Below are 22,071 nucleotides of genomic sequence, written 5' to 3'. Positions count from 1 at the left end.
ACATAGTAAATTAAACATATTTTTTTAAAGTATACTCTAAACCACTACAATAAAAGCTGCGGCCCTAGAGAGCCTAGAACCTTTGTGTAAATGGACCCTAAGTTGTATTGTGTAAATGGACCCCAACTACGGTAGTTTCATTTAATGCAGTCCATGGACTGAAAAAGTTTGGACACCTCTGCTCTAAAGTATACAGGTAAATAAAAACAAAGAAAAGAAGACATGGGAGACTTCTCGAGGTTATTGTGCTGCTGAAGAAGAAGATACTTACAACATAAACATTTAAATTTTGTGTGATAAAGTTTATCTGCTGTACACACGGGTAAATGAAGTTAAAGAAAACCAAAAATGACAGACTTCTCGAGATTGTGTGCTGCTGAAGAAGAAGATACTTACAAGCTCCAGTAACAGATATTTTCTCAATATTGATGTTAGAAAACAAAAATTTCGTTTATAAAATTACAATTGGAATATTTTCATAGCTTTTATTTGTCGTACAGTATATTATGTATACAATTTCACTTACTCGTCCGTTCAGTTACCATTGCTTAAAATGTACGCTACTTACATAGGGTAAACGAGATGCTAAACCGCTAGTGACACCTTTCCTTATTAACACATTATACACTACACCATTAACCTTTAAACCCCGGTACCTGAAGGAAATTTCCAACGATATTTATCCTAGTGTTTTGCAATACACGCACAGAACAACATATCTAGACACTAGATAACAGACATTCCATAGCAGAAAGTGCTTTTGCGGTAGAAATGGTTAATGGATGGAACGGATTCGATTGAAATCAAATAGTATAGGTTGAGAAAAGATACTGGGAAACCACCACCTATATTGCCCACTGTCTTATCAAACGACAGCCCAGGACAGGACTCCGATGCAACGGCAGAAACTGGTGACAGTCTGAGCAAGCAGCCGGGCCGGGGTGTTTTGAAAATTAAAAGCTTCTCTTTGGTCATGTAGCTGATATGAGAATAAGTGGCATACTAATTCATGACTAAGGAAACGGTTTGCCCTTTCGAACAACAGTACAACGGTAGTCGGTCACTCGTTCGCCGGGAATATACACTAGTTCATGGGGAACCCCGAAGGGGAGTTTGTTTGTTGAAACACGTAGCGTTAAACTTCTTTTTTATTTTGTTGGGACATTATTTGAGCTGCTTAAACGCTTAATCGCCTGTTTCGTACTTGGCGAGCGAAACAATTTCGATACAATTTCTTAGTACGCGGTAACGATCCACTCTGTCTTGTTGGACACTTGCCTCATTAATTTTGATGTAATGTCGTGGCACAAAATGAAGGGATTGGACACGATGAAGGAGGGATTTTAAGGACCGTCTTGTCAACCGTTTTCGAAGACTAGATGCTAGAAAACGGTTTACATGCGGTGCATTAGTTCGGGAAAGAAATGAATATATCGCGAATGCTTATTAATTCCCTTTCCTTTTTTTCAGGGGCCATGTTTTGATGAAGTTTTTTGTTTCCCGTTAAATAATCCGACCTCCACCCGGAACCTGTCCGTTCATTCGCTCCGACATTAGCTTTGGTATGGCTAGATCAAAAAAATTTGCGCTACATTACACTTACACACGGTTGGTGTCATACGGTGGCGTTCGAATTGGTAAAACTTAAGGACAAAATAAATATCTGCGACCATCCGGGGAACCGTAAAACGGACCCCGAATTTCACAACACACACGCCTTACTTATTGTACAGCTTAAAATCTACACGCGCAAAAGGACGGAGGATATTGGGGGTTTGAGCCACCTGGTTTGCTCCACATCGTTGCGAATGAAAAAAAGGCTCTTTCGCCGCGAAAATTGCATCCTTGTTGGGAGCAACTCACTTACACGTTGGCTCGGAGGGAGTCCCGAGGCGTAAACTGATTTATTTCTGCCCAACTAACGATCTGGGGTTTTTTTTTTGTTTTGGTGAGCCTTGGCAGTTGCCGTTCGGTACCATCTGCTTCGTTTGTGGCACTTAGGTTTAGAGTTTGGGTCAGTGAGCTCTCGGGGTGCCTTATTTCATGCGGTACGCGCATCTTGCAACACACAAAAACGCAGCAAAACAAAAGGCGAAATTTGCCCGGTTCGATGTGCATTAGAAGCAAGGAAATACACCGGCTTCCTTTTTGCTGGCCCCTACACGAGGCACGATCCGCCGCAGCGGAATGATCGGGCAGCAAGGTGAACTTGAAGGAACATTTGGTAGTTATGCTGCTTGTTTTCGATTCCTCTCTCTATCGATTCTTTCTCTTTCCGTCTCTATTCATCCCTAACTTTACCTTTGATATTTTTTTCGTGGAGCTACCACACAGCATTCCAGCGGGCGCATCAGCGGCGGTGCCGAAAATCAGGAACAACTGCTGCTGACCTGCTCCATCTTGATGTCGGCATGATAGTCCGCTGGTACGGTGGTGGTGGTCTCCTCCATCATATCGTCCGGTTCGCTGCCCGTGTGGCTGTGGTTTAGCTCGTACCGCACCATATCGATCGGGCTGGCAACCGTGCTGGGCTCGTTATGCTGACCTTCCCGATGCCGTCGCAGATCCACCTTGCGCTGGAACGCTTTATCGCAGAGCCCGCAGGAAAACGGCTTATAGCCGGAGTGTTTGCGCATGTGCGTGATGAGATTAGAGCTTTGGCTGAACGCCTTCAGACAGACGACACATTTGTGAGGCTTTTCACCTGCGGGGAGAAAGGGTGGGGTGAAGAAAGAAAGAGAGGAATGCAATTTAGTACGAGTTTAAACGATTGGATAAGTGGAAAAATAAGTTCCAAATCATAACGAACTAAAATAACACAGATTTAGACCGAATTTCTTTAATTTTGATCAAAAGACTTAAACGCCTGCATATTGCGGGAGTGAAAAAGTAAGCGACGAACCCCCACGAAATGAAGTCACTGTAAACACTGTTTGTTTTACAGTGCATTCCGTGCACCATTCAAATGCTAGTGAAATACAAATCATTTATCAGTCCTTTTTACCAGTGTTTTGATTAAATAAATCTTTCTGTACTGCAAAAGGGCAAATCTCTTAATGGCGAGTAATCGCCTGCGTTTGAAACATGACATAAAACCACGCGCACCCTTTGCGCGGTGGGTGCCGAGTGTTACGTACGGAAAAAAGGGTATCCATAATCTGTACAGACGCGTTCCATACCATGGCTGGTGCCTTTTGTTTCGGGAAACCCGTCAAGTCCGGGTGCCAGCTACGCAGGAACGCAGAAGAAAACGAACAAAAAAAAGATGGCGTCAAAACAGAACGCAAAAGAATTTACATTCGTGTTCTGTTCACGCTTTGCAAAATGGGGTGCTACCAAGGAATTAAAAGTATATTAAAGCATTTGCGTTGATAATTAATTTCAACAGCAATAGCAACACCACCTTTTACAATTTTCTGAACGGGTCTTCGTGCTGCGCAGATTTCGTAAAGTAGCTTTAAATTAATGCCTTCGAACCGTGAATCGTTTCTGCGCAGTGCGATGCAAACCGAGCGCGAAAGGAACGCGGATCACAGCTGGTTATGAGTCGTTTGTGTGTTTGTTTTCGTACCCGGCATGGTGGTATTATAATTAAATGCAGATACTTTTAAGTATTTTGTAGCCACAACTAGCCACATTTAATCCCGTCCGGTGATGCGTGTTTTATGCTTGGGGATTGTTTTATTTGTAGAGTTTTTTTTATTGATAATCGTCTACAACAAAACAGATTAAAGATATAAAAGGAAACGGAGTGCGTTCGTACCGATTTTGTATGACCCTGTTTCAGAAGCAATTAAATTCTGATAATCTATCATCGACTGTCGCTTTCGACCGGTGCTATCGCACTCTGCTAATGAAATCGTACTTCAAATCACCTCATTCTAGCCTTTTTTTTATTAAATTTTCCTTACCGTTTGGGGGAAACTCGTTGACTCGTTGTTTTTTTTTTTGGAGAAAAACATAACATAATCTCTTTCCTACTCCTTTCCGACCCACCAATCAGCCAATTGCCACTGTCGTAATATCAATAAATTGTGATTGTTATTACCACTTCACGTGACACAGGCGACCCCCGTTCGGCTCACCCTTCCATGGTGTCGTCTTCGAAAAGGATTCGATTTCGAAGAAATGAGCCTCCCCCAACTACCCTCCCACCCCGGTAGGTGCGAACGACAAGGTGATGCGCGTCCGGTAAAAGCATACTCATTAAAAATGGTACTGACACGCGAATCTAAAATAAACATTAAACCAGTTCCTACCGTACTGTGCGGTCTTCGGTTGCTCATGTTTCTTCGTGTTTTTTTTTGCTGCTGCTGCATTTTCCCATTTTGGTGGCTTCCACGACCCGGGTGATTGTAAAAAGGGTTTTTTTTCACCAGTAAGGGGGGAAGACAAAACAAACGACAAAAATGTCCCTTTCCCGTGTTGATACATTACTTAAGTACGGCTCAACTTCAATCCAATCCGAACGCAATCAATACAGAGAGTGGGGGACAGGAAAAAAGAAAAGAAAGACATCTCCTTAGTTTAACTAGTGTGCGCCAACTAGTGCGGTCACTGAAAAAGGGAGCAAAATGGTACAATTTACGAAATGAGGTAATAAATTTGTTCAAATTTGTTTACAACCCGAGGGCGCCTTGTTCGTTTGATCGTAGCTCCCATCAGTGGGTCAGTGGGATGCGTACTGCAAAAGGAATGGTAGGAAGCTACCGTTGTTGTGGGTATGGGGGTGGACACAAACACACACACAATTGCTCCCAAATGAGGGGTTTCACTTTCCACGAATGTGGTGGATGCACAGCAGCAGTTTGGTTATCGATTTTTCTAGGAACTTCATCAACCGCACTGCGCTCCGCACCGAGCCATTTCATCAGCAGACACACCGCAAAATCCCTTTCCGATTTGTTTGGTTTGTTTAGTGGCGGTGTGACTAAAAAAGCGCCAGTTGCATAAATACTCTTTTGTCCAATAGATTTTACCGAGCTCTTGCACCAAACCCGCGTACGTTGGTTTTGTCGACGCAAAGACAAGCCTGATCGAGAGGATATACAGTGTGCAACATAACTAAAAGGCTGAAAGATCGATAAAAGTGTTTGTTGTCGTAAAACATCGTAAAAGTTGTAATTTTGCTAGCATTTCTAGCATTTAGCAGAAAACAATTATTATTTGGCAATTATTTACCTAATCTTCCAGTATGACGGCATTAACTGTATTTACAACGCCGTTTAGATCGAAATTGAAACAATTCGAATCAGCCATTTCTTCCTTGCGATTTTCCTTATCATTAATATGTTTTATAAAATAATTCATTTTTTCAGCTAGAAAACGGTTCTACGTAACATTAATATATGGTCATTCAAGGAAATCTTTTGCTTTTTATATCCTTTTAGAATTATTATAAACATTAGTTTCAAAATACAAGTAGTTTCAAGACTATTTATTAAATAAAAAAAAGAAGTATTCTATGTAATATTTGTTTAAAATTGCAAATGATTGCAAAATTTGGATAGTTAATTTAAATTTTGTCACTTTTTTGTCACAGTTTATCACGTCTTTCTTGTAAAGCGATAAAATGTTCGATTAGGTAAACAAGTTTTATATGAAAGGATGCACAACGTATGAGAAATGTAGGACGAAGTGTATCCTTTTTATTCTTTACCACATAGTACAACATTTGTGTTAGCTATTTCGCTAATTTATTTACCTCTATTCCTATAAAACTGGTAGCCATATACTTATGTTACACACTGTACAGTTGTTGCACTGTTAATATTTCTAGCTTTGTGTGTGTGTGTTGTTTTCCTTCTACAACTCTTAAACTCGATCGTCTTCCTCTAACTGCTCCGTGTTTGCTGGCACAAAATCATGAGCATAAAAGTGCCGCACAACAGAGAAACACAACCCATGGGCATTATATCGTGCTTTGTTGCGGCCTTCCTGCTCGCCGTGGTAGCGGCACAATTTGCGATCGGTGAAATTGTTCGATTGCCTAAATAAGGATATCGCTGCTGACTCCATTCCCCGTCCCAAGTTGACCCCACACGGCGTAAAAGCGTTTATGCTGGCGGCTAGTAAAGGACTCACTCGGCATAGCGCAATGTTGCAAAGCGAGCCGGCAAAAGCACTTACAAGCACTGGGACCGGGGTTCGCGATCGTACGCGTACGCTCATATGCATGCGATCGGTTTACGGGTTTACGGGTTTACGGTGGGCAACATATTTATCACCCTCCCTGCGAGAGCTCCCCCCGGGATGGAAGTCTCGAACAATTGGAAGCAGTTAGCAACTAATATTACCATTTAATGCTTCTGATCCTCTTCCGATCGTTGCGGGTCCGGGTCGGTGTGGTGGGTTTTTCGGTGGGGATTTACACGCGGAAACATCAATTAATTTAATTAAATCAAGATATAAGCAACGTACGCTTGCACCCTTTACGACAACCCACCCAAACAAGGACACGAAGCAATCGGGCGTGGAGTGCATAAGTGGAGCACTTAATGCTCCAAACCCGCGAAACCATATCTAACGATGGTCATTATCGGCGTCAAGACAAAACCCCCCCATTCGGGGTGAAAAAAAAAAGGAAAAACTCAGAATGCTTTCCTTTTTTGACCTCCTGCCGTGTTCGTGAGTCATACACTCATGAGGGTGAAAAGGGTGGTTTGTTTGAGATTTTCAATTTAGGAAATGAGTTTACATAACAAATTACGGCTACCATTACCGTCGCTGGTTCGAAGCACAACAGAAAAAAGGGTGGACAGTAATTCGCTTTTAATTGTCTCTTGAAATAAAAAATTTACAAGCCTTTCTCTCTCTCTCTCTCTCTCTCTCTCTCTCTCTCTCTCTCTCTCTCTCTACGAACAGCATTCATGTTGTGTTTATTGAAAATTGTCTCACAGTTTTCCTCTCGCACGACAAAACCGGGTGGCCACCCAGCGCAGAGTGCATGGCAATCCCTGCGGTGAAGATTAATGCACGCGTTTCGGTGGTGGTGCCATTCAGCAGCAACAAAAGCTAGCGCAGCCGGAGATAGGAACGCCAAATTCAGACACGCGAGCATTTATCCGGCCACCTTCGCCTTCGCCGTGTGGGATGTTAGGTGCAAAATGCAATGCCTTTCCATTCATGCAGCGCTTTTCTTCACCGTCGTCTTAATGGGCCCGAGGGCGAAGGGAAAAAGGGACGACGGAAGGCGGGGGAAAAAAGGGGGAAACCGAACAGGAGCAGGCAATGCAACACAACACCGACAATACCAGCGTTGATTCATGTTGAACAAAGTCCCATTAATGCTGATGTGTATTAATTTTACTGTTCGGTTGTTGCCTCGTACTGCCACGGTTGTTGACACGGTTGCACTGTTTTGTGTGCCTTGCCACGACCAACAAAAACATGGCATAACAAGAACGATAACAAATTGGTTTGTTGGCATCGTGTTTGATTTAAGCGTTGTGTTTACGGTTTGCCTCCGAGGTATATCGTGGAAGTGTTTGTATTTTTATCTCAACCGAGTCGTCCTAGTGCGGATACTTGCTTAGCATGTTTGGGGAAGTAGCTTTTTTTAATTTCTATAATATAATAAATAAGAGGCTTTTTTTTAAGAGGCATTTTTATGTTATTTTGGTTCGAATTATGATTATCAAACGTCTGATACAACTTTAGACGTTTGACAGTTAGTAAACAAACATGACAGCTTTCGAGTTCGACTTCAAGGATTTCTGTCGTTCAAGAATTTCTAAAATGAGTTTAAGGCAATCAAATGCAAAGTTAATATCTTTTATGGATTATTTTCAAGTTGAAGAGAAATTTTGGGCAAAAAATAGATATCTTGCAATGCTTTCACTAATGGATGAGTCCCAGACAGCTTCGATATGGCGGCACGTATAGTAAGAGAAGATATCTCATTTACTTCCATCTTCAACTGGAAACGGAATCAGAAATTACAATTTAGGCGCCAAAGATCTCAACAGGCATGGAAATTGTTGAAAATTTCAAGGAATTTGAAATTTGCATATCGAGAGTTAAAAGAAGTGTTAAAGTTTCTCACACTAGAATAATTATGTTTCTTGTCTTAATTGTGATGTTTAACCACAAATTCCAATTTTATATTTGCTTGGTTTAAGCTCATTTAGGTGTAGTTTGGAAAAAATCCAAAGTGAACCAAAGATTTTCCTTCAATCTACAAACATTTAAAACTATTCAATAGTGCCCAAAGTAACTTAAACAACTCATCACACAGGGTACTCTCAAACTGTCACAATCATCAACCAGCAACAACTGCCGCCTTTCATTACTCATGCATAAAACACACGAGTACTACGAGTACACACGCACACACAAAATAAAGGAAACTTAAAAACAAAACCTTCGTTTACCGATGCAAAGCAAAGAATAATATTTTATCTTCATCTTCAATGCCCGCGGCAAAACCCCGTTTTGCTGGTTGGGGTTGGTTCGGCACAATCGTTTCAAGTGTGGCAGCGAATGGCCGGGCGACCCGGGTTTGGTATACCGCTCCTCCAAAACACCTTGTGGTGATAGTAAAATATTTGCCTGATTTACTATACTGCCGCAACCGGGTCCGGGGACGAACCTTTGCTGAAGATGTGCACAATCGAATCGATTCATGAGATGCGCTAGATGTACCAACGCTACCGGTGACACGCAATCCAATACGTGGAGGCGCAAACAGCGTGGAACAGCGTCCCAGAACGCCATTCCCATTGGTAGTTAGAACGTTTTGATTGGGAGAGTATTTAGAACAGCTTCCAGGTTTTTGATGCTTTATTACTATTTTTTTTTGTTGCTCAATTTATCCTTCTCTATCGCTGCTTGTTGCATCCGTTGTGCTGTTGAGTCTGTCCCGCACAGATGCTACGATTGCAGACGATCCTCAAATGACTCGCCGCCAGTACCGGATCGATGAATCAGCATCAAGCACCGTTCATCTGCGGGCGTGAAAACAAAACCACAAAACCGACGTGCGAGAGCATGTGGCCACAAGCGACCTAAAGACATCGCAAAGGGTGTGATCGTTGCACACATGCTGCCACTTATGCCGCCTGCGGATGAACCAAAGGCGAGCAGTGCCGAAAGGAGATGATGTAAAACGATAGCATTCGTTTGGCGCGTGCTTGATGTATCCTGCCGAGACCATCATGATGGTACAACAAGGCCAACTGAGCGCCTGTTACTACAAGGCCAGACCGAAAACTAACCTCTCTCTCCCCCCCCCAAGACACAGAGGGTGACAATGTATGCAAGAAAGCCAAAAAAGTGTTTTAATGGGTGTAAATCCCAAGAAATGGGCTGAAATTGGCCAACTTCGAAACTGCCTCGTCTTGTGGGGAAGAAATAAAACAAAGGGGGGAAAAAACGGGATACCCTTTGCTGCTACTTACCGGTGTGGATGTACGTGTGTTTCTTCATGTCGGACTTCTGGTGGAACCGCTTGCCACAGTACTGGCAGGGATAGGGCCGAGTGTCACTGTGGATCAGCAGATGAGTCGAGAGCGTGCTGGAGCGTTTAAACGTTTTGCCGCACTGTTTGCACTTTGGGAGGAAAATGAATGGGAAAAACACATTTAAATATTAATATGCAATGATGTGGTAAATGAGTTTTAACTTAATTTAATAGCTATTCGTTAGTTTCATTAGCTTTTTAATCAAATGATCTGCAAGACGCTTCCCTTGTGTGGAGTTCAAAATTGATCTTCGACAACGTTTCCTTAGGTCACTTCATAGGAAAACAAGTGGATGTTTGGGAAAATTGAGGAGTTGGTATAGAATTGTTAGAAATATGACATGAATATCAGATAGTTTACTTATAAAGCGCCACAACTTTTAATTAAATTTAGTAAAAATCGACAAAAAATACATAATGGGTATTGTTGGATATGTTATCAAAGTTAAGAATTAGAGGAATAGAATCCATCTATGATATTTAAAAACCACTCAATTGTTCCACGATACTAAATCTTTCTTAATTAATTAATATTAATTCTTAAATATATATTTTTGAAATATTGCTATTATGAAATGCATATTTTAAGACATTTCTTAAACCAGATCAGAAAAGTGAATGTGAAAAGTGAAATGAGTCAATATCTCTAATATATTGATAATTGAATATCTTCTTTTCGTCCTTTTTTTCTATATTTCCATTATGCATGCTAGGAACATTAAGGATTTTTTATTGATATTGATCTATTTGATTGAATATTTTTTCCGCATTCTGAGAATGAGTTGATTTACATCAAGTACAATATGTTTTATTAAATATATAATGTATAGTATATATTTTTTAAATATTCGCTTTTATAATTACATTTTTTCCATTAAATGAGTAGTTAGAAAGATAATTGAAACTTAAAAAAATTGTAGTAAAAACAAGCAAATTTGGATAACAGAATTAAATGGCATGTCATTTCTACCAACAATTCTTTTGCATTTGTCATCCCCTGTAGTTATCTTATACATTTAATTGTAATGTAAAAAAAAAGATAAAAATCAATGATTCTTTACTTTTACTTTCCTCCTGTCCCACTGTGTGTCGTTTCATCGTCAAAAGAGAGTTATAAGCTATAAATAGTAACATTCCAAGTTGAGCGCAGTACAGGGACACTCTGGCAGGGCTGTCCGTTTTTCCAAATACCCAATAACACATGTTTCGTGTAACAGGTACGGCGAGCTAGCCATCATTTATTTATTTCCTAATTCAATTTGTCCGTACGCAGGGAAGCGAACCATTTAATCGGTATTTTGATTTATGAATGTAGTTCGGTTCACATACTACAAACCCCCCACTCTTCCTGGTCGAAGCAACAAGTATCATTTCACATAACAACAAAACTCCATTATGCTAGATTAAGGGGAGGCCACGCAATCTGTCGAGCTTAATTTAATTACACACTAATAATATCACCACGAGGGCGAACAGCTCGCACCGGCCGGCGCTGTGACCCTGGCAGCCTGTGTCGCGGTGTAGTGAGAGTGTAAAGAAAAATCGGAAGCCCTAACAGCCTTACTAACCACTTCAGGTCAGACTCAGTTTTGTTCCTGGTCGGAAGCCCGGTCCGGTAAGTGCTGGCGGATTGGGGGCTCCCGGGGATTATTTTTTACCGAAGGCATCCACATACACCGAGAGGGGGGAAAGATTACATATTCATGAGCTCACCGTACCTAAATTATGAATGTAAACGACGACCAAATGAGAAAACTTTTACGCCTTGATTATAAATCAATACCGAACGGAACGGAACGGGGAGCGATTCGAGTGCTTTGTTGTTTCGGTGGTTGTCGGGTTGTTGCCAACAACTGACCCTACTGTTCCAGCCGCGGTTTGGGGGAAACAAAAAAAAACATTTCGGCAATGGAAGCAACCGAACGAGAGGACCGCTGGCGATGGTGGTGATCGTCATGGGATCTTCCTTTTGCCCGGATGGTTGGTTCCTACAAACTTCCTGTCCCAGTTTTCGGGAGGGCAATGGCGTTAGATTTTTCGAGGGAATTAGACCATGACACGGTGGATGGTACCGCCGTGGCTATCCTGTGGTATGCCGACTGTACGGTCGAATGGTTTTTCATCTGACAATTGCGCCATGTCTCGCGCAAACACAGCCGCGACGTCAACGTGACCTGATTACATTAGCATAACTTCTTCCTTCCTTACCGGTGCGACCGATAATTTATGAACCTCGGGAGATGCGCCAACACCGGTCGAAGATGACGGACGGCCAACCACGGCCAACCCGGCAACACAGGAGCACTTGTGCAAACACCAAACCGATGCAATGGGACCCGATCTCGACACCCATGTAGGTGCAGGGGGTTAGTAACGCTCGCCCGCCACCATCCTTACACCAACAGCCAGACACCCTTTGAACTTGTATCCCTTTGTGGATACCGCAACCAAGAAACGTATCGGCCAGATACGTGTACAACAAAACAGTCGAACTGCAAGATTGAAGGTGGCCGAACAAAATGGCTCACTGTGTGTGCTATGTGTTTTTTTTTTTGTTTTTTGTTTGCGCCACACATAATTTGTCACCCGGCGGTTTGCCGGAACCCGATCGACCACCACCAACGAAAACGGGACAGGATTTCACGGAATCGGCGGGCAAAGCGTGACGGATGCAGCACCAACAAACGCTCAAATCGAAGCGAAATGATGAATGCTGTCGGTTCATGGTGGTGGCCAAAGAAAGAAAAAAAAAACATCCGACTCGTCGTCACACAGCCCGTGTACGTCGCATCGCAAACCGGAGATTCATACACTTGAGCAAACAGCTAGTCAACAGCGAGTCCTCCGGAAAATAGAGGTGGCTTATTAGTGCTGGATCGTTATCGAATCGGGTAGAGGCAAAATCGGATGTTATTTTTTGACGGTTGTTACAGACAACACTCAAGACGTGTGTTGGATGAAATCATTTCTAGATTCATGCTGATTCAGAAAGGTAGAATTTCCCACAAGAAAAACGAATTATATAATTATTATGTTTGAATTATTTAGATATGAGTTACCCTAACGTAACGTAAAGTAACGCTACCAGTAACGTATCTTCAAATTCATTCAATTCTTTGCCTTTTAATCAGGGATAGATCGGCTAAATATTATAGTAGATATGGAATGGCCTAGTATTTACGAACACTGCCACAATCATTCACGATCAAATTTGGCAGACGGCCGACATGATCGTCCAAGGTGGTGCATGATTTTTGAGTGCCTCACCAGTCACTACCAATAGACATAGTCAATTGAATATCCTTGTAGAAAGTCCAATCCGCCTATTTCTTTAAATGATAGTGACTCTGGATGTGAAGCATGTCATATACAACAAACCTGAATGAAAACGATACTGTTTCCACCATGTCTAACGTCCAGTAGGCCTCAACTTTGGGTTTATACTTCTATTTGGTGGGACTAGAAAGACATCTATTGTGAGGCGCAGTCCTTAAAGTCAATCATAAAATTTTTGATTCTATTGTCAATAACTGCTATCTCGAAGCTACTGTTTGATAAGAAACTGAGAGAATTCTATTGATTATTTTTATTTAAACACTATTCTGAGTAATAGATGTTAAAATAATTTTTTTTAATATGCTATCCCACCACGTACATCGCATTAAAATATTGGCTTTTGGTATATGAGTTGAAATGATGCTAACACAATAGGATTCACCTTTAAAGATCAACTTTAAGTTATAAATATTCGGCAAACCTTTTTTTAGATCAATTCCTAAAGTCTCAATTTTCAATATCACAATCCTGTGAGATCTCTTCAGGTTTCCATTTGAGATTAATATAAGAATTTATCAAACAGACGTTAGACCAAATTAAAGAGATCAAAATCAACAAACCTTCAAGAGAAGAGAGTGAAAGTCGTCTCCTAGAATTATTCCTTCAATAAGACCCAAGATTTCTATGATGAAGACACCCAAGAACTTCTAGACCCCAAGTAAAGTAGTATGAGGAAGCAAAAGACACTTACCTGATATAGCTTGACATTCTTCTTGCCCTCGCCCGTCGGTGTGCTAACGATCGAATGTGAATGGCCATGGGAGGAAGAATCGTTCGAGCTTCCGTACGGACTGTCCGAATGGGGTTGCGTGGAATCGGGCCGGGCAGAAGCAGCCGCAGCAGCAGCAGCAGCAGCGACGGAGCCAACCATTACATCCGACTTGCCGTAACCGAACTGTTCACCGGCCGTATCACTGTCACTAGTTCCCACCCCGGCACTAACGCTGCCAACACACATACGCACACCCGCACTAGCACTGTGGGCCGTGTTTTGGTTCTTGACACCTTCCTTGTTGTTGTTGTCATTGCCCGCCGCCGCCCCACCGTTGATCACGAACAGATCGGTCCGATTTTGGCGCAGTATCTCCAGGTTTTTCTGCTGTTGCTGCAGGTGCGTAAAATAGCCTTTGCTGATTTTGCTGTAGTTGAAGTAGTCCTGCGGTGTGCGGGAACTGCCCGACTGTCTGCTGGCACCGTTCAGCAGCAAGCTGTTGTACTCCGTCAGAATGCGTGCCGTTTCCCGTTGGCGATCGCGCTGCTCCTGCTGATGCTGCTGGGATTGGTGTAGATGATGAGGGTGATGATGCGGATGATGATGATGTGGATGATGTGGATGATGGTGGTGGTTGATGTGTGAGTCGAAGGACTCGTCGATCTGGAGATCACCGCTCGAGTCATCGTCGTTCTCGATGTCGATGTTGCTTTGGTTGTCGCCATCTATCGTTTCCTTCTCGCACATGCTGGCCGGTGACCAGATGTTGATCGAATGGGCCGCCAGCCCCGTGTGACGTGCATTTGGTGTGGAGGTGGAAGGTTTCATCGACAGATTGAGTGGCATATCCTCATCTGGTTTTTTTTTTGTTTAACGAGAGTTCAAAGGACAAATTAACCTCAAAAGTAAGGAGAGGATTTGCAAGACTTGGACGAATAAGGATGGCACAAGACAACTTACCGACGATCTCTTCCTTCTCTGGTGTAAGCGTGTAGTCGCGACTAGTATTCAAATTCGGCGAAACCGGTGTAATAGGTTGCTGAGGTAGTAGGAACTGTGGCCAAGGAAAGGCAGCACCGGAGTAGAACAGTGGGTTGTACAGCAGCAGTAGATCTATTGGTTGAAGTTAATAGTTGAAGAGATTAAATTCGTGCCCCCTTCTACCAGGTTGCTACTCCTGCTAGAATACCCACCACGTGGATTCCATTTCTGACCCAGCACAGAACTAAATGCAGACGCACGCTGGATGAGGTTCGCCGACGAAGCATTCAGTGCAGTCAACGCACTAACGGCCGGTGGTGTTTGCCCTACCGGGGGTGATGGTGGAGGTGATAAGTGTGCCATGTCTGGGGAAGGAAAAAACAAAAAACAAACAACACAGCAACAAGCAAAGGTTAGTCAAGCAGGTCCTTTTGAAAGTGAGCTGTAAATAAAAATCATTTCCCCAATGCCGTTTCCGGGGCACGAGCGTGGGGACGTGTGAACTACAGTTTCCCTTTCCGGTTCGCCGTTGAGCACCACTGGAGGGGAAAAACTGCAGCCGCTCGTGTGTCGTTTGTACCTGTTGCGATACAATCATCTAATTTGTTAATGCTTTTCAATTACGGCTAAAACGCAACCTGTGAGGGCGCCAGAACATTGCCAGAATGCTCCGTGGGTGTGGGAGGTACCTCTTCAGCAAAACGATGGCTTATTATGTCCGGTACGAATAGGAAAGGTCGCCACACACACAAGTACTGCTTAAGTGTATCATATGATGTTTGAAAGGACAAACAATTTGATTAATCCTTGGTCTAGCACTTGAGTGACGCTTTGCTATGTTCCAAGCAGTGTTGCTTCACTCCTCGGGGAGCTAGACGTTCTCGGGGTCAGTGTGAGGGGAACACAGTCAGCAGAATGTGGCTATCGTGCGGTTGAGCAAATGTTTGTGAATAAATAACACTGATAGCAGATCGGGACTTGATTGATAGATAAATAAAGTCACCGTGTCACAGCTATGGTGGAGCGGTCGAATCAGTGTGTGGCGCTCGACGAAAGGGGGTTTTAGTAGGCAGTAGTGGGTACTGTGGCAGAAAAGGTACGGGATAGTACACCTTTTAGGAGCGCCAAGCTTAAACAGATTAATGTGATCGTGTGGTGTGATAAATGAGATCGGAATGTAAACCCATGGCCGTTACACGACCAATGGGAACGCAGGGATGGGATTGCTGTTAAACAATATTGACCAACAGCTCTCTGAAAGCCCTATATCGAGCAGTTCACTCTTGTATGTACAATATAAGGTGGGTCACATCGATCACTGTTTGCACAATTTTGTAATTTTTAATACAAAATTATATGCTTAATTTACTTTAATTCAATTTAATATTTGCCTAGTCCTTCTTTCAGCGGGAATCTCCAGAAAATCAAGATATATTATAGGCTTTATTTACCCGTAGCTGGATGATCAATTCACATATGGAAGAATGGTCCCATGATGGGAGATCTAATTTTTCTAACATTAATTTTCTTCTTCTTTTGGGCATTATTTCCTCAAGAAATTCGTCTATTTCCTCAAGAAATTCTTCTACTTCCTCAAGAAATTCTTCTATTTCCTCAAGAAATTCTTCTATTTCCTCAAGATATTCTTCTATTTCCTCAGCATATTCTTCTATTTCCTCAAGAAATTCTTCTATTTCCTCAAGAAATTCTTCTATTTCCTCAAGACATTCTTCTATTTCCTCAAGAAATTCTTCTATTTCCTCAAGAAATTCTTCTATTTCCTCAAGAAATTCGTCTATTTCCTCAAGAAATTCTTCTACTTCCTCAAGAAAGTTTTCAGTGTCGCTTGGGCTTGATATATCTGTATCTGAAAAATCATCCCAAGAAAAAATCCATCCGGGTTCTAACGAGATTTTGTAGCGATCCTGTCATGTTGACGATTGACACCTCTATCACTACACCAGCGGCAGGCTCTGATTTGCATAGGAAAAAGAGCGATAAAAATAGCCACTAGGTAAGTACACGACCGAAAGTGTCCGCCTGCATCAACTGGTAGATTGATTATTAATGATCTCGACATCTTCAACTCCCCACAAAGCGTATTTTATTATGACAACTAGTGGCAAATTCAATGTGGATTTTATTTATTAATCTAATAAATAGTGCTTCTGTAGCGGTAGCGGTAGCATGCTGACGGGAAATTTCCCCTTTGGCGCAGCTAAATATATCGTGCACCAAAGCCAAGGTTAAAATGTAACAGCAGACTGCTGCAATCACAAGGAGTCATTCTGGCCGGTATGCCTCCGAGCGGTGATGTTTGCTTTGGGTCTGGATTTACTAAAAGCCTACAATTATCCTGCCATTCTACCGAGCACCGCTAAAGCGATCAGGCGAAAGCGGGTCGCTGATATAAAACTGGGAATGTGGGGAGCGACGGGGTAAAACTATGGACGCATCAGAAATCTCTTATCCTTTCCCTCCCGGTTTTTCCTCCCGGGGGTTTGTTTGATAGCCCCGCGTAAATGATGATCGATTGCCGTCCTGCAACGTACCGGAAATGCAGCGTACGCTGCGGCTGACCGGTGGCCGAACGCAAGGTGACACACGTTGGCCACGTGAAGGAGCACGGTGGAGAAGGATGAGCAAATTGTTTTTTAATTGATACCGTGATTATTTCTATTTTCCTCCGTTTGCGGTGTCCTGTGCTTCTGCACTGAGTGACACTGGGGTTCTTCCCTCCACGAACGGAGTAAGGAATTATTGATTTTAGGTGTATTTTGTTTAGACACTAAATGATACCTCTTTGAAAAGGGCCTGTTGTTTGATTATGGGCAGAGTGGAATAGAGTCAACATTAAATTTGACGTTCAACAACTGTTTGCAACAACACAGTATTTACTCATAATTCTATTTGTCAAGGATTATGGTACAGAAACAAAAAAACCTCTCGAAAAAAAAAACAGGGAAATAAAAAACTAACGCCGTGTTCGAAACATGCAATCGAAATAAAATATAATCCGACCCAAAATACAAAGCGCCACCCGGCACAAATTTTACGCACCGGTCGGAACCTTCATAATATGTACGTGGAACGCACGAATCTTTTTTTTTGCCCTCGCCGTCCTGCTCACGATGGCACGCGGCGGCAGGTGTTTTCCTCTCGCCGAAAAGATCCTCATCCGATCATCATCAATTTTTCTTTTGCTTTTTTTTCTTTGTTGGCCCTCACCGCTTTGCACGCGGGTTTCCTTTGCGAACGATCGGCTATCAACAGGTAGCAGGTTGCAGAGGCAGCCATCTAGAGCAATCGTTTTTTTTGTGTGTGTGTAGACTTTTATATTCCAAAAATCACAAAAAAAACTCAAGCCGGAAAAAAATCACAGACGGCTGATCCTAAATCGACTTCGATCACATGCGGTGGCTTCAAATTTGACCGGTTCGATACAACGATCAACCGATCGATCTTCGTTGCACCTAAATGGTTTTTGGTGGTGGAAAATGATCAGGTACGCGCATCCGTGTGCTCACCTCTTCGGATCGGCTGTTCGGTGCTGCAGGATTTAATCAACGTCCAGCGACGAGCGATGAGTGCTTTTTAAAGCATGCAATTCGAAAAAAAGGGCACCGTTTGCTGCTGAAAATACTGTGCACCGTTTTCGTTTCACTTCGATCGTTCAAATGCAATGTTCGACGCGTTTAACTAATGGCACTGGTTTTGATGGGACCGTAACACACACAAAATCGGAACACTCTTTGCAGCAGGACACTCACTAGTAGTCACTTTTTATCCTATCCTTATTCACTTTATTTTGGGTGTGTCAAAATTCACTTGAAAGAAGTAAAGAGCTTTGATTAGGCTTTCTTTTCTTCCGGTAGTGATTCGATCACGAAGCTTTCGAATGTTTGCCCATTGCTTCAATACAAAATTCTTGAGTCACTTTTCCACGATCGTGCCGGCTCAAATATTCTCAACGTACACAACGGAAAAACACACACTCACTACGGCTGTTCCGGTTCGGGGCTTTGGTTTATTCTGGTCGATCGAAAAAGCACGTCCGTACGGTTGGGTGCCCGGCACCTGACTGATCTCGACGCTACGTTCGATCTTACGAAGGAACCACAATCAAAGACCGACCGTTCATCTGGTCGCAACCCCATGTGCTACGGGAATCGAAAAAGAAAGAGAGAGAGAGAGAGAGAAGGAGAGCGAGAGCCCGAAAGACCCGAAGACGAAGGCAGCGTTCAGGTGAGCAAAGGTAAACACGCATCCACCACAGAACAGGAGGCCTTCGCGTGGCTCGGTGGTGAAACGTGTATAATTGCCCCCACTGCTTGACTTCGGCGATCCAGTTCTTTTGCGGAAGGATGCGCGCACCGTCGCGGCAAAAAAACCACCCTAAGAAAGGCAGGAAAGGTTCAATGATGGTGGAGTGGAGTGAAGAATACAAAAAAAGGCACCGAAGCGATTCACACATTTCGTTCGATCGTTGAATTTAGCGCGCGCTTAATCAAGGTATCCTTTTTCGGGGGTTTGGTTTGGCGTTTGGAGGGGGGTGCATAAGCAAAGGGGGAAAAATGCACCCCTCCGCACCGAACAAAAAAAGGACCCTGTGACTGTTTTAGCTTCGAGCCGAGAGCGGGAGTGATGCGCACTACTAATGCCCTTGCGAGGATAATGCTGCGGATGTACTGACTGCTCATCAACCCGCCCGGTGTTTTGTGACGTTGGTGGGATTGAATTTTTAATGCCACGGTCGATGTGTTTGTCGCTTTTTGTTTTTCAACGTCCACACCACAACTTCCTCCAACCCGGCTACTACGTCCTGTACGTGAGGAGATAGGTGTCGGGTTGCAATTCATGAGGGTGCCATCAGAATCGGGCTGGAAAGAAAAGCGTCAACTCCACGCACTACGTCCCAGTGGAGTCCACCTTTTGCCCCGGAGGTATCACGCTAGCCCAAACCAACGCGCTCTCATTTCACTAGCTTGGCCTTTTTCCACCATATTGCGGTGACGAAGTCAACGGTCGTGCCGGTCGCCGTTGATTGGGTGGTGGCTACGGTGCTTGCCAGAGATTGCGTTGATTATTGGTGGCGCATTTGTTTAAGTGTCTAAAAGGTCTTTGAAAATATGTATTTCTCACTGCTTTTCATTATTTATCTAATCTTTTCTAATGGGAGGTGGTTCAATACAGTCTATTTTATTCTTTTTTTAAAAGATTCTCACGATATTTTAGATTTATAATTTAAATTTAAACAATTTATTTCAGTTTAATCTACCTTACACGTTTTTATAAGGATTTGTTTAAATTTGTTCGTTTCGGGAAAGTTCGTCGCTTATTTTAAAAGCATCGTTTATGTCTCTTTTTTCTATTTCAAATTTAATGCATTGGTCACTCTTTTTGAGCGTTTTTCTTACATAACAGCCTTATAAAATTTATTATTTTTGTTCAAACTACTTACTTGGTTACTTACTTTGGTTTGGTTACTTCACCATCAGAAAAATCCTCTTAAAAGGTAAATTCCCATAAAAAATAATTATATTCCATTACACCACATTAATATGTGTACAATTTTTTAGAATTTTTCTTTTCTTTGTGTCAATTTGTGACATTCCGTCCGTAGTTGATGATTAACTAGTACAAATATTTCAGCTCTTTGAAGTTGTGTATAACGTGATCACTAGCAAAAAACACTTAGTAGTCCCAGAGTTCATTAAATTAAAAGCTTTAGAAATAACTTCAACAATTTACTAGTAATAAACGAATGTTAGGTTGAATCTCTCGAAGATTTCTTGAAAATTCCAAACTATTGTTCCAGTGTATTCCGCCTCATTTAGCATACTTATCATCGTTTAACTTATTATGGAAAATGAACACTTTTGAGATGAAAATGAACAAAATGAACACAAATGTCATCCGATACGAACGCTTCTGGATCATTTCCTCTCTTTGGTTTAAAAATAAAAATAAACAAAACAGTAACGATCTTTCACTTACCGAAGTAATTAAACATTTAAGCTCTGCATTTCATACACGAACTGTTTTGTCTCGCAAAAGCAACAACCCTCAAACTCATGCACACCTAATTTGCAATCCGAAACACAACGAAATATAATGGCCAACAGCCAATGCTCTACTACCGCCGCTACAACTGACACTTTGGCTTTGGCTCTAATCGCACACTGTAGTGTGCAATCAACTGTCACACACGGTACGCCATGCTGGAAATCCGTTACAGCTTGGCATCGGTTCCGAACCCAGAACAGATGCGTTCAGATTACCCGCCATCATCGACATGGCGGTGCCCACATAATCAACGAATTGTAGCAAAAGGTAAGAATTTGTAATTCCACCTTCACTTACCTCTCCCGCCCCTGGGGAGAGCCCTCTGGGAGAGGGCCCCGCGTTTGTGCAACAGGGTGGCATCGAACAAAGACATTTGAAATCAAAAATAGCTTCCGGTTCCCCTTCTTCCCGCCGTCCGTGCGGCCGCTCCGCTAATGTGGGACGAAGACGACACCGTACGTGATAACGATTATGTGTGTTGTGCTTCCTGAAAACCTCACCCGGGCAACCTCGACCCCTGACCGTGAGAGGTGCGTGAGAGCGTGGTTCCATCCGAGTGCGTTTTGCTTGCATTGGCTGGGGGGTTCCCGATTTGGCGCTAAAAAACGTTTTTATTTCTTTCCTCGCTGCGTAAAAACATCCCCGCGCAGAGCATGGGGTGGGGGCAGTGGAATTAGTAACGGAAAGTCACGTGCCCCGTGTTTTACGCTTCGCTTGGTTGGATCTAACATTTGCTTGGGCGAAGGGATGGAAAAATAAACCGACCTATTTGCGGCACTGATGAGCAAAGTTGACCCCTTCTTGACAAGACGCGATCTGCGAGGGGTTGATCGTACCCTCCCTCCCCCCCCTCCCCCTCTCCACCTCCACGATCATCCTCTTTAACTGTCGGAAAGGATCTGCTTTTGCAGAGGCGACTTTTCATCCTGCTTCTTCCTCGCGCACACACACACACACATGTACGCCCCTTTTGCTGTGCATCGATCGTAAAATACGAGCTTTACGAGACACCAGCTGGCTGAAGGTACCCGAGGTGGAAAACTGTTATTACATCGTGTCCCTTTTTTTTGTTTTATTCGTGCGCACTCGTGCTGCATAATGCGACGCACGTTAAGTTTTCAGGACGCGTGCGCCCAATTGGTTGGCGCGCTTTGGGGTGCGCAACACACACACGAGAAGCGGATTCGGTGGGGCGCGCACGCGCACGCACAGCGAGGAAAGCACTTACGCGCGTGGTGGTTGGTGTTGGGAAAAAGGGGATGCAACAACCCCTAATTCGAGCCGTTTCGACCTCGGCAGGGCTGGCAGGACATTCGCTGCCACAGGGACGCAAACAAGAGCCGATTTTCATCGGATTCATCAGCCAAAAGGGAAGATTTAGAGGGATGAAATGTGTTTTAGTTTTCTACCCTTAAATCCGACCGAAATTCGAAAGTCATTGTCCAATTATATTTGCTTTCCAAAATCAACTTCGAGATGGTTTAAACGCTTTTAATTATGTTAAAAGTGGAACAAG

General features: G+C 43.0%; 1 protein-coding gene across 1 annotated transcript; it reads right to left on the bottom strand.

Moving 5' to 3' along the window:
• Positions 1-2,369: 2,369 nt before the first annotated feature.
• LOC128297946 (zinc finger protein sens-like) lies at positions 2,370-14,852 on the bottom strand. The gene is made up of 5 exons (XM_053033666.1): positions 14,702-14,852; positions 14,469-14,621; positions 13,488-14,362; positions 9,399-9,549; positions 2,370-2,704 (listed from the first exon to the last, which is right to left on the bottom strand). Exons 1-5 carry the CDS (start codon positions 14,850-14,852, stop codon positions 2,370-2,372), a joined length of 1,665 nt encoding a protein of 554 aa, XP_052889626.1.
• Between the last annotated feature and the right edge of the window lie 7,219 nt (positions 14,853-22,071).

Source organism: Anopheles moucheti, chromosome 2, assembly GCF_943734755.1.
Source record: "Anopheles moucheti chromosome 2, idAnoMoucSN_F20_07, whole genome shotgun sequence".
In the NCBI taxonomy this organism is placed as follows: Eukaryota; Metazoa; Arthropoda; class Insecta; order Diptera; family Culicidae; genus Anopheles; species Anopheles moucheti.
The sequence above is the reverse complement of the archived record's forward strand: the minus strand, read 5'-3'. Positions and strand labels throughout refer to the sequence as shown.

Excerpts from the sequence above, each read along its gene's own strand:
- LOC128297946 (XM_053033666.1), bottom strand. The coding sequence starts at position 14,852 with ATGGCACACTTATCACCTCCACCATCACCCCCGGTAGGGCAAACACCA. Across the intron at positions 14,622-14,701 it reads TCAGAAATGGAATCCACGTG|ATCTACTGCTGCTGTACAAC; the intron begins GTGGGTATTCTA and ends TTCAACCAATAG. Across the intron at positions 9,550-13,487 it reads AGAATGTCAAGCTATATCAG|TGCAAACAGTGCGGCAAAAC; the intron begins GTAAGTGTCTTT and ends TTCCTCCCAAAG.